The sequence below is a fragment of the Heterocephalus glaber genome, unplaced genomic scaffold (assembly GCF_053883595.1).
Source record: "Heterocephalus glaber isolate CG9 unplaced genomic scaffold, H.glaber_assembly_v1.0 deba00001056, whole genome shotgun sequence".
NCBI lineage: Eukaryota > Metazoa > Chordata > Mammalia > Rodentia > Bathyergidae > Heterocephalus > Heterocephalus glaber.
The window spans coordinates 1,442,817-1,456,858 of NW_028258182.1; the positions used below are offsets into that span (position 1 = coordinate 1,442,817).

The following is a 14,042-nucleotide window of genomic DNA, read 5'->3' on the forward strand; positions in this document are numbered from 1 at the left end:
GCTTTGATGCTTGCTCCTTAAGAAACGCCTGCTATTCAGGACCTGGAGTCTTTGGGGCCTGTGGGAAATTACCATTTACCTTATTAGAAAGGGCAAGCAATACCAGTCTCGTTAGAAGCTGAGTTTGGTGGCTGCTTCTTGATGGGTCAAGACAGCCCCAGTTGCAGATAGCTCACTGTCAGTCAACTGAGATCATTTCTAAACAATGCAGTTCCTTGTGTCATTTTATTATTAAAGTATGGAAAGGTGACCCGGTAACATAAATCCTCTAATTTCTGAAATTCTGGTTTATTGGTTAACTTCTATTTAATGTCAAATATTTCTAATTTATCCCAGTGACTTTTTTTTTCTTTTGAGACAGGGTCTCACTATGTAGTTCTTTCTGGTGGGCCTTGAACTCACTATGTAGCCCAGGCTAACCTGGAACTCACAGTGATCCTCCTGCCTCGGTCTCCCAAAAGCAAGGATTATAGCCAAGTGTCAGCACATGGTGCCCTTAGTGATATTCTAATAATTAGGAATTTTATTACCATTTTTAAAATTAGAAAAATGATGCATGTAAGTGTTTGGAAGAGCCAGGGATTTAGCTCAGTGGTGCCACCACCTGCCTTGCAATGAGTTCGATCCCCAGAACCAAAAAAAAAGAGTGTTTGAAAATGGGCTGGCTGGGTTACAAAAGATATCTGAAAACATATATGGAAAATTTTCATAAAGAAGATTGAAATCAGAAACATTTTCCTATAAGAAAAATTTTCTAAAATAAATATTTTAGAAAAAACAGCAGGGTAGTGACGAGCAGCAGAATAAAGACTCTCCAGGACCCAAATCAAGGCACAACAACTTGGTGAAGACAAAAACAGTAGGAGACTGTCAGGAATTGGGAGGGAGCTGACAGGAAAACTACAAACTACTGAGAGCTGGAGAAATGGAACCTAACACAGAGAAAAGAAAGAAGCATTCTGGAAAGCTGGCCCTGGCTCCTAGGGAGGGGGCCCTGGGTCTGCAGACAGGAGGTAATCCTGGAGGATTAGCTCCAGGGAGAAACAGCAGACAGGGCCAGCAGCACTAGCCCCAACAAACACTCACAGTTACCATAAACTTCAAGACCAGCATGAGGTTTTACTCCAAAAGTGACTCCTCCATAGCAGACTGCAGTTGATGAAGAAATCCAGGGCAGCATCCAGCATATTTGAAAGTGTTTAATCCAGAGCCATACTGGGAAGGGGGTTAATTGTTGACTCTAAGCCACAGTACAACCACAGAACAACTTCACTTGAGGGTTTCCAGTGTTACCCTACCACAGTGACTGGGTGGGAGACAGCCACAAGAGACAGTCACAGAGAGGGTGCAGCAGGCTAGACATAGAGCCTCTGAGAAGTTTAAGCTCAGGCTCAGGAGGATGTGGCCCCTGTCCTCCACAGCAAGAAGCCAGCCCTGCCTGCTGTGTGTGGCTTTCAGAGGTGGCTGGGTCTGAAAGTGCTGGCATTAAGTCCAGTGGTCTGCTTGAACCTCCACCCCACTGTCTACATCTAGCAGAGATCAATGGCCTGACTGCTTTCTCCATCTGCCAACATGAGCAAGGAAACACTAGGGCTTGGATAGTTGTCAAAGTATGGGGTGTATAGAGGGGCCTCTGGAGGAGAGGGTTCAGCTCACAAACCCACAGGCCCTAAAATTAGGTGGAGAAAACTGTGACTTGCTCAATTCCAAGACTGCAGACCCTGGAAAGAAAGCAATCATTCAAAAATACACAGAAATGAAGGAAAAAAATGGAAACAAAGCTTTTGTACATTAGGGCGGGGAGGGGGCTGGAGAGGGGGAATGAGATAAAACAAAATTTATTAAAATTAAAAAATACACAGGACCCATTTCCTTTATCTTTTTCATTTTTTTAGTTTTTTAATGTTTAATTTTTAAAGTTTAAAAACTTAAAATATTTTCTTTCCCTTGTTACGTGTGTCTACTTCTATTAATTTCCTTTTACTCCTTAATAGAATCTTTTCTTATTTTCCCCTCCTCATTTTCCATTGCTTAATTTTTCAAATTTTACTTTATTTTTAAGTTTCACAGCCTCTCTAACTTTACTAATATAGCCATTAAGCTTCTTCATAAACTTGATAGTCACATAATTCTATGCTCTTTCTGTTGAATTCTTTTCTATTGTTTGAGACACAGTTTTTACAATTAGTAGATATATACTGTTATGTCAATATCTGGTTGGTCTTAGTGTTGATACTATAATTATAGATCTCTTTCCTATGGTCAAAGGTCAATATCCAATTTATGAGATTTTTTTTTCTTTTGAGTTAGGGTCTCCCTTTGTAGTTCAGGCTGGCCCTGAACTCACTTTGTAGCCCAGGCTGGCCTTGAACTTGCAGCAATCCTCCTGCTTCAGCCTCCTGAGTGCTGGGATTACAGGCATGCGCCACCACACCCAGCTTCCAATTTATGTTTGACCTTATTACTGTTGCTGATTTTATTGTTACTGCCAGGGTGGCATAGTTATTGCTAGTAAGGGGTTTTCTGTGTGCTGATATCTGCACACTGCCTTTGTGGCCCATTCCTAGAGAAGCGGCTGCTGGGCCAACTACACTGTACCCTCTCCACCCAAATTAACAGAGGTGGTTGGATCTTTGGGCAGAAGGCCTACAGTTAGCAATAGCCATAGTACATAACTGAAAAGCAGATACTAACTAAAGAGTTCTCCATACTAGCAACAAAGTCTTTCCACTATAATTGACTCAGAAATCTCAGAACAAAAAACAAAACAAAACAAAACAAACAAACAAACAAAAAAATGAGAACACAAGGCAAAAAAAAAAAAACCCTCCAAAAGCTTCCATCTCCCCTAAAGTTGATCCATGATGCAGGGAAGGGGAAAAGTTCAAAAGCCACACAGTTGAATTATTTGAAATTACAAAATAGGAGATGAAAAAAGATCTATAAAATACTTTGAAGTCAAAGAAGATATAACTAAACAGATAATGTATTTAATAAACAGTAAAAACTAACACAGGTAAACACATTAGAATTACAGCAAACTTCTCAACACAAACCTTGAAGTTGGAGTGAACTGTTTCAAGCCCTAAAAGAAAATAACTTCCAACCCAGAATGACACATGCCACAAAACTATGTTTCAAAACTGATGGAGAAATAAGGTATTTCCATGACAAAGAGCACCTTAAGTCATTCATGACCACCAAACAACCACTCCAGAAATTTCTCAAGGATAACCTAGAAAAAGACAAGGAAGCTAACAATGCTAAACAGACTAACAAAATGAATATAGCAAGCAGGATGAGCCATTACCCAAAAGGGGGAAAAAAAGGGAATCTGCAACAGGCATGTAATGCAATCACAGGAATAACTGAGTATTGTTCAGTAGTAAATCTCAATTCGCCAATCAAAAGAGACAGACAGGCCGAATGGATCAAGAAACAAAACCCAGTATTATTCTGTATACTGGAAACACGAAATTCTAAAAGAAATTCATAGACTAAAATCAAAGGATGGAAAATAATACTCCATGCAACAGGAAGCTGAAAATAAGCACTAGCTTATCCCAAAAAAAGATCTCCTATTTTCAGACAAGCTTGACTTCAAGCCGAAACTGAAGAGGAAATAATTAAAAAAAAAAAGAGTAACAATTATAAACCACTATGCAGTGAACATCAGAGTTTCATAAAAAAAAAATAAGGGACATAAAAAAATCAGACAAACATCAACATAATTATAGTGAGGAATCTCAATACCCCACTATCACAAATAAGACAGATGAACTAGACAAAAAAAAAATCAGAGTTTGAATAAATGGACTCAAAAGATATCTACACCCAACAACACAAAACATTCTTCTCAGCAGCACATGGAAAAAGACCACACACTAACCCATAAAGCATGCTTAAGTAATTGCAAAAGAATCAAAATTGTCTGATGTATATTATCATATCAAAGCACAATTTAAATAAAAGTTAAAAGCAAAAGAAACCACAGAAATTATGTAAACACATAGAAATAAAAACAATACACTCTTGAATAAGCAATGGGTCACAGGAAACATCAACCAAGAAATTCCTAGGAACAGTTCCTGCTTTGAATGTAGTGCCATTACAACATACTGGAACTTATGGCACACAGTGAAAGCAGTCCTAAGAGGGGAGTTTACAACTGTGAATGCCCACAACAGAAAAACACAACAAGTCCACACAAATAACCTAATGATGCACCTTCAAGTCCAAGAAAAACAAGCTACTACAAGGAAGGAAATTATATACAAAGATCAAAGTAAAAAATTAACAAAATTTAGGCTGAGAACCCTTCTATACTATTGGTGGGAAGGTAAACTTGTGAGGCCTAACTAACTCCATTTTAAAGTCTGACTCCATCTTAAAATAAAACAGTGAAGTGGCCTTGACATAAATTCCACTTCACTGAAGTCAACTATTCCCCTAGACTCCTTTGTGCCCATAAAATAATGAGAAAATGTCCTTGCTGTGGGACAACAGATAAAAAAAAAGACATGGCTCCTAACTGAATCCTCTGTCTGCCCAGAAAACAGATGCTCCCGGGCCCATTATCTATAGAACATTCTGTCAATGTGCTGATTGTTCCTTTTTCCCATAAACTCCACATGTAGCCAACCCTCAAACCCCCATGCTTGCTAAATATCAACCAATCATGTAACTGCTAAATAGAACATCCCCAAACCTGGCGGTAGCCACAATAAAAACCCTGCTGATTTGGAATTCGGGGCTCTCAATCCTGATCCGCTGCATCGGTGACGGTTGAGTGCCCCTGGCTCAAGCTTGAATAAACGACCCTCGTGTGTTTACATCGGAATCGGCTCCTTGGTGGTCTTTGGGAACTTCGTGATCTGGGCACAACAAACTAATACAGCTACTATGGACATCAATATGGAGATGCCTCAAATAACTAAAAATAGAAATTCTACCTGACTCATCTATTCCCCTTCTAGGAATCTTCTCCAACAAGTTAAAAGACAACAGATTACAGTGATACATGCATACCCATGTTGATAGAAGGACAATTCACACTAGTTAAATCTTGGAAGCTGTCTATATATACATCAACAGATAAATAAAGAAAATGTGGGATTTACTCACAATGGAATACTACTCTGCCATAAAGGATAAACTTGAGTTGTCGTAAGAAAATAGATGTACCTTGGGAACATAATACTAAGTGAAATAATACATACCCACAAACACAAATATTGCATAATTTCTCCCATGTGAGAAACCCAAAATATAAATAAAGAGCAAAATAAAAGATAGGTAATAGAAAACAGGGGCATAAACCTTTTCCAAAAGGGAATAGGACCAAGATACGTAGGGAATGGGAAGGGAGGGTAAGGGAATTAGATGAAAAAAGAATTAAGATATGTTAATGTACATGTACCTCTCCCTCAGGATGAATATAATCATTATGTACTGCTACAGTGTACTAATAAGACAAAAAATTTTAAAAATAAATATTTTCCTATATTTAATATATATTTATTATTATAACAGGTGATATACAAAAGTAATTGCACTTAGAAGATAATTACAGTAAATTCATAAAAGGACCAACCAGACTAGGAGAAATATTACAAAGAAAATAAAGACAAAATTCTAGAAAAACAATAGAATTCTAGTAACTGAAAAGTGAAAAGAGAAAAACTTAGTCCTTCAAGTTTTAGATTTGAGAACAGAATGAAAGAAATGGAAAAACAGTGTCAATATAAAACTAAAATTAATAGAGAAATTTTCATTTTAAGAGGCAGAAGTGAGGAACCTCCCCCGCCGCCATCCCACGCTCCTAGGGCAGAGAAGGTGAGCCGGGAGTGCACCAGAAGCACCCCCCCCCCCCAGGAAATAAGAAGACACGTAAACAAGCCTCAAAAACAGGCTTCCAGATCACCTACAGCAACCCCAAAGGGAAATGAGATGGAACAATCTGATACTCAACCACCTGGACTCTCTGAACTGGCAACAAAAGAGGATCTGGGAAAAATGAAATCAGAAATAATTACCCAGATAACAGCAAAGATTGTGCTCATGGTGCAAGACATGATTAATAAATTTAGAGAGGACACAGATAAATAGAGGATCTGAGGAACATGATGGAATCCCAACATGGGAAACAAATGGAATCCATAAAACAGATGCAAACAGATTTCCAGGAGATTAAAAACTCCATCGAAAGTCTGTGCAGCAGAATGAACCAATGTGAGGATAGAATTTCAGATATAGGACTGGGGATTTAGCTCAGTGGTTTCGCTGCTTGCTGTGCAAGTGCAGGGACCTGAGTTTGATCCCCAGTACCCCCCCCGCAAAAAAACAACAAAAAAAAGAATTTCAGATATAGAAGGTAAGATAGCAATTAGTGACCAGGAAAAGAAAAATTGCTTTAAAATTGTAAAGGAACATGAGAAATCAATCGAGCAGCTGCTAGATGATGTAAAGAAGAATAATATAAGACTGACTGGAGTCAATGAAGAAAGAGGAGAGAGTACAGATGACATAAAAAAACTGCTCACAGAAGTGATGGCAGAAAATTTCCCAAGGAGGGGAAAAGAACTTGACATACACATAAGTGAGGCATATAGGACTCCAGCTAGCCTTGATTAAAAAAATCTACACATAGGCATATAATAGAGTTAGGATTCCAGAAATCCAACAGAAGAACAAAATTCTACAAGCAATGAGAGAAAAGAAACAAATCACAAAGTACAGCCCTTTAGAATCACAGCAGACTTCTCAATGCAAACCCTCAAGGCAAGAAGAGCTTGGAGTGATGTATCTCAAGCCCTAAAGGAAAATAGCCTCCAACCCAGACTGATGTACCCTGCAAAACTATCTTTCAAAATGGATGGAGAAATAAGATACTTTCATGATAAAGAGCACCTCAGGAACTTCATGAATATCAATATCAAACCAGCACTTCAAAAAATTTTAGTCAATACCCTAGGAAAAGACAATGAGGATCACAACCCCAGGAAACCCAGCAGAAGGAATCCATTGGGTGTGACAAATTAAACACAAAGGGGGAGAATCCAACAAAAAGAAAAAGTCATGACAAGGCTTTTAAAACTTTTAACTTCATCTCCCTAATGAGTGCATAATTCAATCTTGTTATTGTACTGATTAGTATTTGTCTGATTTTAGAGTTGCGAACCTGTCCTTGTGCTATGCTGGCTATTTATCATCTTATGTGTACTTTTTAATTGGGTTGTCTATTAATGAGCTCTAAGAGTTCTTTATATATTCTGGTCATAGGTTACATGCATTGTAAATACGGTCGGTCTAAGGACTACTTTCATTTTAATGATGTCATTTAAAGTTCTAAATTTTGATGGAATCTCATTTATCATTTTTTTCCTTTTATACATCATGTCTTTTGTATCCTAGGTAGTTCTTGCCTACCCTGAATTCATACACATTTTCCCTTATAATTTCTTCTTAAAGTTTTATAGTTTTAAGGTTTTCATATTTAGGTTCATAGATCCCTTCAAGTTATTTTCATGTATGGAAATAAAGGATTGAGGTTAATTTTTTATACACGGATACCAGATGTTCTAGTGCCGTTTGCTGAAAACATTATCTCTTCCTTGGCTCCTGAATTGAGTTTATATTCTATAAAATGCTAATGTTAAACAATCTTTCAAAACTCAGTGGACCATATATGTGTGGTTCTATTTCTAGATTCTGTTTTACTCCAGTGATCTATATGTCTTTCCTTACACCAACACTGCCTTGATTACTGTAGCTTTAGAAGAAGTCTTAAAATTGGGTGCTAAACGTCTTCCAACACTGTTTTTGTTTTTTTTTAACTTTTCTAGGTCCTTTGTACTCTTACATAACTTTTCAATTTCAATATCCAATTCTTCATTTATAGCAAGTATACACAGACCTGAATTTTTATATATACCTTGTGTTTTCTAATCCTGCTAAATTCAAATTCAAGTTCTAGGGCCTCCTAGAGATTTTGTAGTATTTTCTCTGTAGATGATCATTTCATCTACATATAAAGATTTTGCTTCTACCTTGCCAATCCTATCCTAATTGTGTCATTTTATTGCCAGACTAATTTGGTTGGGCCTAGGTTTCAAAGTTTAATGGACAGATAAAGAGTAAGCATATCTGCCCTTGTTCCCCACCTTAAGGAGAAAGCATTGTATCTTCTCCATTCATATAAGGTGTTCTTGCTTCAAGTATGGAGTACATGTCTTTGATCTGTTGAGAAGGTTCTGTTCTACTTTTAGTCTCCTGATAGCTTTTACCATGAACATCTGTAGAATTTAGTCCAATACTTTTTCTCCAACTAGTGACAGGATCATATGGCTTTTTCCTTTCCTCTGTTAAAATGATGACTTTTGGGGGTGGATCTTCCAATGCTGAACCAACACTGCCATCCCTATAATAAAAACCACTTTCTACATCCTGCCAGATCTGACTTCTAATAGTCTGTTTTGTTAAACAAATTTCTATCTATGTTCATATTTTTTTCTATTATCTTTATCCAGTTTTAGGATTAGCACAATGTTGAGTTCCTAAAATGAGGGGAGATGTGTTCCTTCTTTTTACTGCTTTAATTGTTCGATATAACTTATCAGTTAAAATGTTTATGAGCCTGCTGTTTTCATATAGGTAGGTTTTCAAGCTAGGAATATACTTTCTTTAATAGGTGCTAGTCAAATTTTATATTTCCTCCAGAATTAGTTTCATTAATTTGTCTTCCAAGGTACTTCTTAGAAGTTGTCAAATTTATTTCAAAAAAGATTTCTGTAATATGCTTTCTGTAACCTTTTAAATTCTGTAAAATCTGTGGTAATGTCTCCTACATCTTGATATTGTAATTTAAAAAATGTATAAAGGAGCAGGGGAAGTGGGAGGGGTAGGGGAAAGGAAAAAAGGGAAAGGTAGAAATATGAGAAAAGGAAAAAAATGGAAACAAAGTCTTTGCAAATAGGGAAGGGTGGAGGGGGTGAAGGGAGGGCAAAGGAAGGGGAAAAAAATAAGAACCAAGATACTCATGTAATGGTAATAAGATCCCAATGATGAATGTAACTGTATTTTATATCTAAAATGTACCAATAAACTTAATAGGGAAAAAAAAAAAGAAGGGAGAGTAGTCAACCCAGGTAAGGGAAAGGCATTGCCATTTAAATGGACCCTGTCATTTGTGTCCTACAAGAACACGTGCTTGATGTCTTGCTGGATGAATGAAATCGGTTATAAGATGTACAGTATTTCACCATATAGTCTAATACTTAAGGAGAATTTTACATGTATGTTATATATTTTTTCCTATATACATTTAGATGCATATAAATCCTGTTTTTAAAAAATATTAACTTTTCAACATTTTTCTATATGTACTTTTATTTTCCCTAAGAAAAAAATGCCATTTTAAAATACAACTTCATGAAGTGGAAGGAGAAGCTAAATTAGAGTGACATAAGAATATAGTATAGCTATTCACGAGCTGTATAAACCTGGGAAAATAGGTAAAAGATTTTTTAAGAAACTCATGTACATATCAAAGAAATAAGGAATCTAAGAGTGAAAAGAACTGAAGATATTAGAGAAAAAGAAGATAAGGACGGGAAATAGGAAGAAAAATGAGGGTACAGGTAAATATTTGAGGAGCTTTAGGAATCAAACCAGATAAACAGTTTGCTTAGTTGAAAGGGTTTGTCTATTTGTTTTCTGCTATTTAAAAAAACAAACAAAACTAAGTTTACTTATTTGTAATCTGTAAAACCACCTTTGGTCAATTTTTGTTTTCTGGATAACTAATTCTTATCCTTCTAACCAAAATAGGGACATAATTGAGGGTTTTTTGGACCTGAAGGCAGTTTAGTTGGGTCCCCCATGATTTATGTACACACTTACCTTTTAAATGCACTGGGGATCTTACTACTTTAACATCTCTATTGATATTTGTTACAACTCAACTTTTATGAACTGAACCTGAAATATAAAGTATTTGTTTTCTACCTGGGTGACCTTTATACTGTGTGCCTTTCTAGTACCACAATTTCTAAAATCTATCCTTATATTTTTTGAACAATATACTGATCAAGATACTTAGAACTTAGGTACTACCATTCACTTTATCTAAAAGCAACTTCATACTTTTTCACCATCTTGCTTCTCCAGGTGTGGCTGCGTTTCGGGTGTAGGGCGTGCATTTTTATCCCTTTCATCCTCAAAATCAGTTGCTCTCTGCTCTGGATTTTCTTCCAGGAAGTCTTCTGAGCTCTCTGATGCATGCACAGTGGACTCCAATCTAGAAAACAAAAGAAAACTATTCTTACTTGTTTTACTAAGTATCAATATAAAATTTCAGGAAACAAAGTTACCATTTTCAGGAATCAAGTTAAGTGTCATTCAATCAACAATTTTAAGTTTTGCAGGTCAAAAGCCAATCTGTTCATCCTAATTTGTTCTTGTTTCCATCTTGTTCCTCAGTTCAGTTAGCATCACACCACCTTCTCAATCATGTAAACTGGACCTGATTTTTATTCTATTCATATCTTAGTCAATCTTCTTTTATTGCAATGAACGTATATACCAGTGTTTTAGAAATATTGGTTTCATTTTTTTAGTCCGTGGTGCTGGGGATCCAACGCAGCTTAGTATGCTTTATGCACACTACATGTGTGCTCTACCACTGAACTGTACCCCAGCCCTGTTGATAACATCCTTTTCGTTCTCAAAAACATCACCATGGACAACAAATTATAACAATTTAGTTCTACCTCCAAACTCCTTTCAAACATATCCCTGACTTTGTACTGCCATTTTCGTACTTCTGCCTCAGGCCCAAATTCTCTCTGGAATACTATAGTGTCTTCTCACCTCATCTTCAGACATCAAAGCTTTCAGAGCTGTCTTCCTGACACACACATCTGTACTTGTGACAGGCCAGCTCTGAAGTTTCTTAGAAGCTCTCTGTAACCTCTGTGAATAAAGCAGACCTCTTCTCCTCCAGACCTAATCCAACCAGACCCCTACCTTTTTATTTCCTGCTAGGTAGATACTAACACTTAGATTTGGTTCTCATCCAATTCGCTCTGTGATCAGAATCACTGAAAGAATTAAGTTTGTGAACTGAGGCACTACTGTATTTTATATATCAATTATCCTACTCAATATTCCTTCTAATTTTGTTCCTTTGCTCATATTCCTTTAGTCTAGATCTGCATTAATACAACAACCACAAGAGACATACCACTATTTTACATTTAAGTACAATTCAATGAAATTGTAAAATTCAGTTCTTCAGTTACACTAGCCACAATGGATACAGTAGTGGTTAGCACTCTGCATGATGCATATACAAACACTTCCATCATCTCAGAAAGTTCTACTGGACAGCCCTCATCTACACTGCAGCTCAGTAACTTTTCCTTTAGGATTTACAGACCCACAGTCTCTGTTTCAACTATACAACTCTGCCACTGTAATGTGAATTCAACCATAATAGAAAATGGATAAAGCTAATAAAAGCATGGATGCTTACAATAAAAATTTTACTTACAAAAACAAGTGGTATGCAGGAATTCAACTACTAAAACAACCATGGTTGGTAAGAAATAGTCCCTCTAACTGTGCTTTATACTTCAAAGTGCTTAATGTCCAGACAAAATTATAATAGTTAAGCTCATTTCTCCTACCGCACTACTAATGTCACTGATCTTCTCTTCTGGGTGTTCAACAACTAAAGTTTGGAGACCAAAACTAAAAAGGTAACTGGGCTAACAGGACTGCCAATATTTTGGCCCTAGCCCCTCAAGGTCAACAAAGAATCCAGGACATGACGGAACCTTTTCTACAGGATCCTACATCTTTGGTAAGTCACCCGACCTCCTGAGCAGGGAGATTGCTGGACACCAGAGGAAAAACGTACCATGTGCCAAAGGAGGGTCACCAAGTGGGAAAATTCTCCCACACTTTCACTAAAAGCAACATGGTCAAGCAAGGCCATGAACCATCCTGACAGCTGACACTGACAGAGGAGCTGAGAGGCTCTATCCATGGTTCCAAAGTAATGCCTGAGGAGACTTAACTGACCTTGACAGATAGCAAGAAGTTCATACTGATTGACACGGGTCTCACTTTAACTTGGTCTTAAACACCCAGCAGAAAAGAATAACCAAAAGAAGTATAAAATAATGCCACAGTAATAAAGCTAGATATAAAAAGGGGCTCACTGACCCCTTCTGGCAGTTTATAGCTACACTAGTAGCTGACCACAGTTATGAATCATTAGGAAAATCTATGGTAAAATCTGTAAGAGCTCAGCTAGAGTTTTAAATTTCTTAAGCGAGATTTGTTCTTCAAATTGTCTCTTATCTTCTTACAGCTAAAACTAGAGAGATTTATGACAAAGTATCAGATATATATAACCTTTATCAATGAAAGAATCTAAGAGCCAGCAGGTTACAATCACTATTTCAATTTCTAAGTGTGACTTTCTCCCCAACCTGCCCTTCCATTCTAGTGTGCTCATGATTTGCTATACATGCTCTAATTACTTCAAAGTTCTGTTTATTCTTGCCTAGAGGCTGCCAAACTCCAAGCAGTCATACAAATGGAATCAATGACAAATGTGCTAGAATTCTTTTACTGGGATCAACCAGATCGACCTTGTAAACAGCTCGTAATTGCTAAACTACACAACTTCTACGTTGGGATTCTTAAGTCCCCTGGACTTTCTCCTTACCCTCTTTGTGGGAGGCTATTACTAGTTCCTCCTGGTGGAAATACTTGTTGGCTATATTTATCGAAATCCTGCTGACCTTATAATTTGGCCCATGTATTCTTAATTGTTTCTTTGGCTTTGTCTCCTCCAGACTCCAAGCTATAAGCCTACCCAAGATGACAATGCCTGGCACCTATCAAGGCCTTTTGATAGACCCTCTGTAGAGTAACTCTGACTGCTGATTACAACTTCGGCCCTCTTCAGCCGGAAGTAGCCAGAACGGTCTTTGCCTCTGCCCCCTCACAGCAGTTATGGGTACTTCTTCAGAGTGGGAAATATTACAAACAGGTAAGTTAAATAGATATCTTGTAGGCAGTTAGACAGGGCCAGCCCAGGAGGAGCCAACATGGAGGACAGTCAAGACACACTCACTGAAGGCCAGCATTGTAAAAGGAGAGAAACTACCACACCTAGGGGCTTCCCCCAAGGATGAATAGCAGTGAATGATATTCTAAATAGCTATCAATCACCTGAGTGGGGGACAAACATCTTGCAAGAAAGATCCCTGACCCAGCCCTTTCCATTGAAAAACCTTGCTCGGTTCCTTGTATGCTCGCTACCCAACTTGTTTCCCCATTGAATCATTATTACCTGGGTGACTGTACTTGTAATCTTATTGGTTGGTCATAGTTTTGCCCCACCTCATGCCCACCTTGTAAATTTCCACTGAGTCTTATAGTTTTGTGCCACTTTGTACCTGCCTCACCACATGGCTTTGCTGTATAAAACATCTTTGAAAAGTGGGGTGGGTGGGCAACCCACTTTCCGATCCCCCTTTTGTCTCTCTTAGTCAGAAACTTTCTTTCTCTCAATAAATTTTTCCTACCCTAAACAAACAAAAACAAGTTGTATGTATAGCTGGCATTGCAGTTTAGTGTTAGAGCTCTTGCCCAGCATGTACAAGGCCTTGGGTTTGATCACCCAGCACTGCCAGACTGAGCTTGTGGCCCACAGCTGGGGGACCCTTAGATTAGGAAGTCTTCTCTCCAAGTCTGTATTGAGTATCTACTGATCTCTGAAATCCAGGCCCCAGATTTAAAATTTCTTCATTCCCTCAATTAGATGCATCTCTCTTCTCCTCTGCATCCCCTCTTTGCACATCTACCATTGCCCTATCACATTTACTCTGCAGTGCTCACAGGTATGTACATGTCTGTCTTTACCACTAGGCAGCCAGTTATTCAAGGGCAAAGAAGAGGTTTGGTTTTCATAGTGTGAGGAAGCATTCATGCATTTAGCACCCCCCACCTCCATTTTTGTTTTTTCA

The 14,042-nt window shown here is 37.8% G+C and overlaps 1 protein-coding gene across 3 annotated transcripts in view; it reads right to left on the reverse strand.

Moving 5' to 3' along the window:
- Fam169a (family with sequence similarity 169 member A) overlaps window positions 1-14,042 on the reverse strand; it is a 60,708-nt gene that overhangs the window by 5,678 nt on the left and 40,988 nt on the right. For all 3 annotated transcript variants that reach the window (XM_087209589.1, XM_087209591.1, XM_087209590.1), the window contains one exon: window positions 10,144-10,297. In XM_087209589.1, coding sequence (XP_087065715.1) covers window positions 10,144-10,297 — 154 coding nt within the window. The remainder of the gene's footprint in view (window positions 1-10,143; window positions 10,298-14,042) is intronic.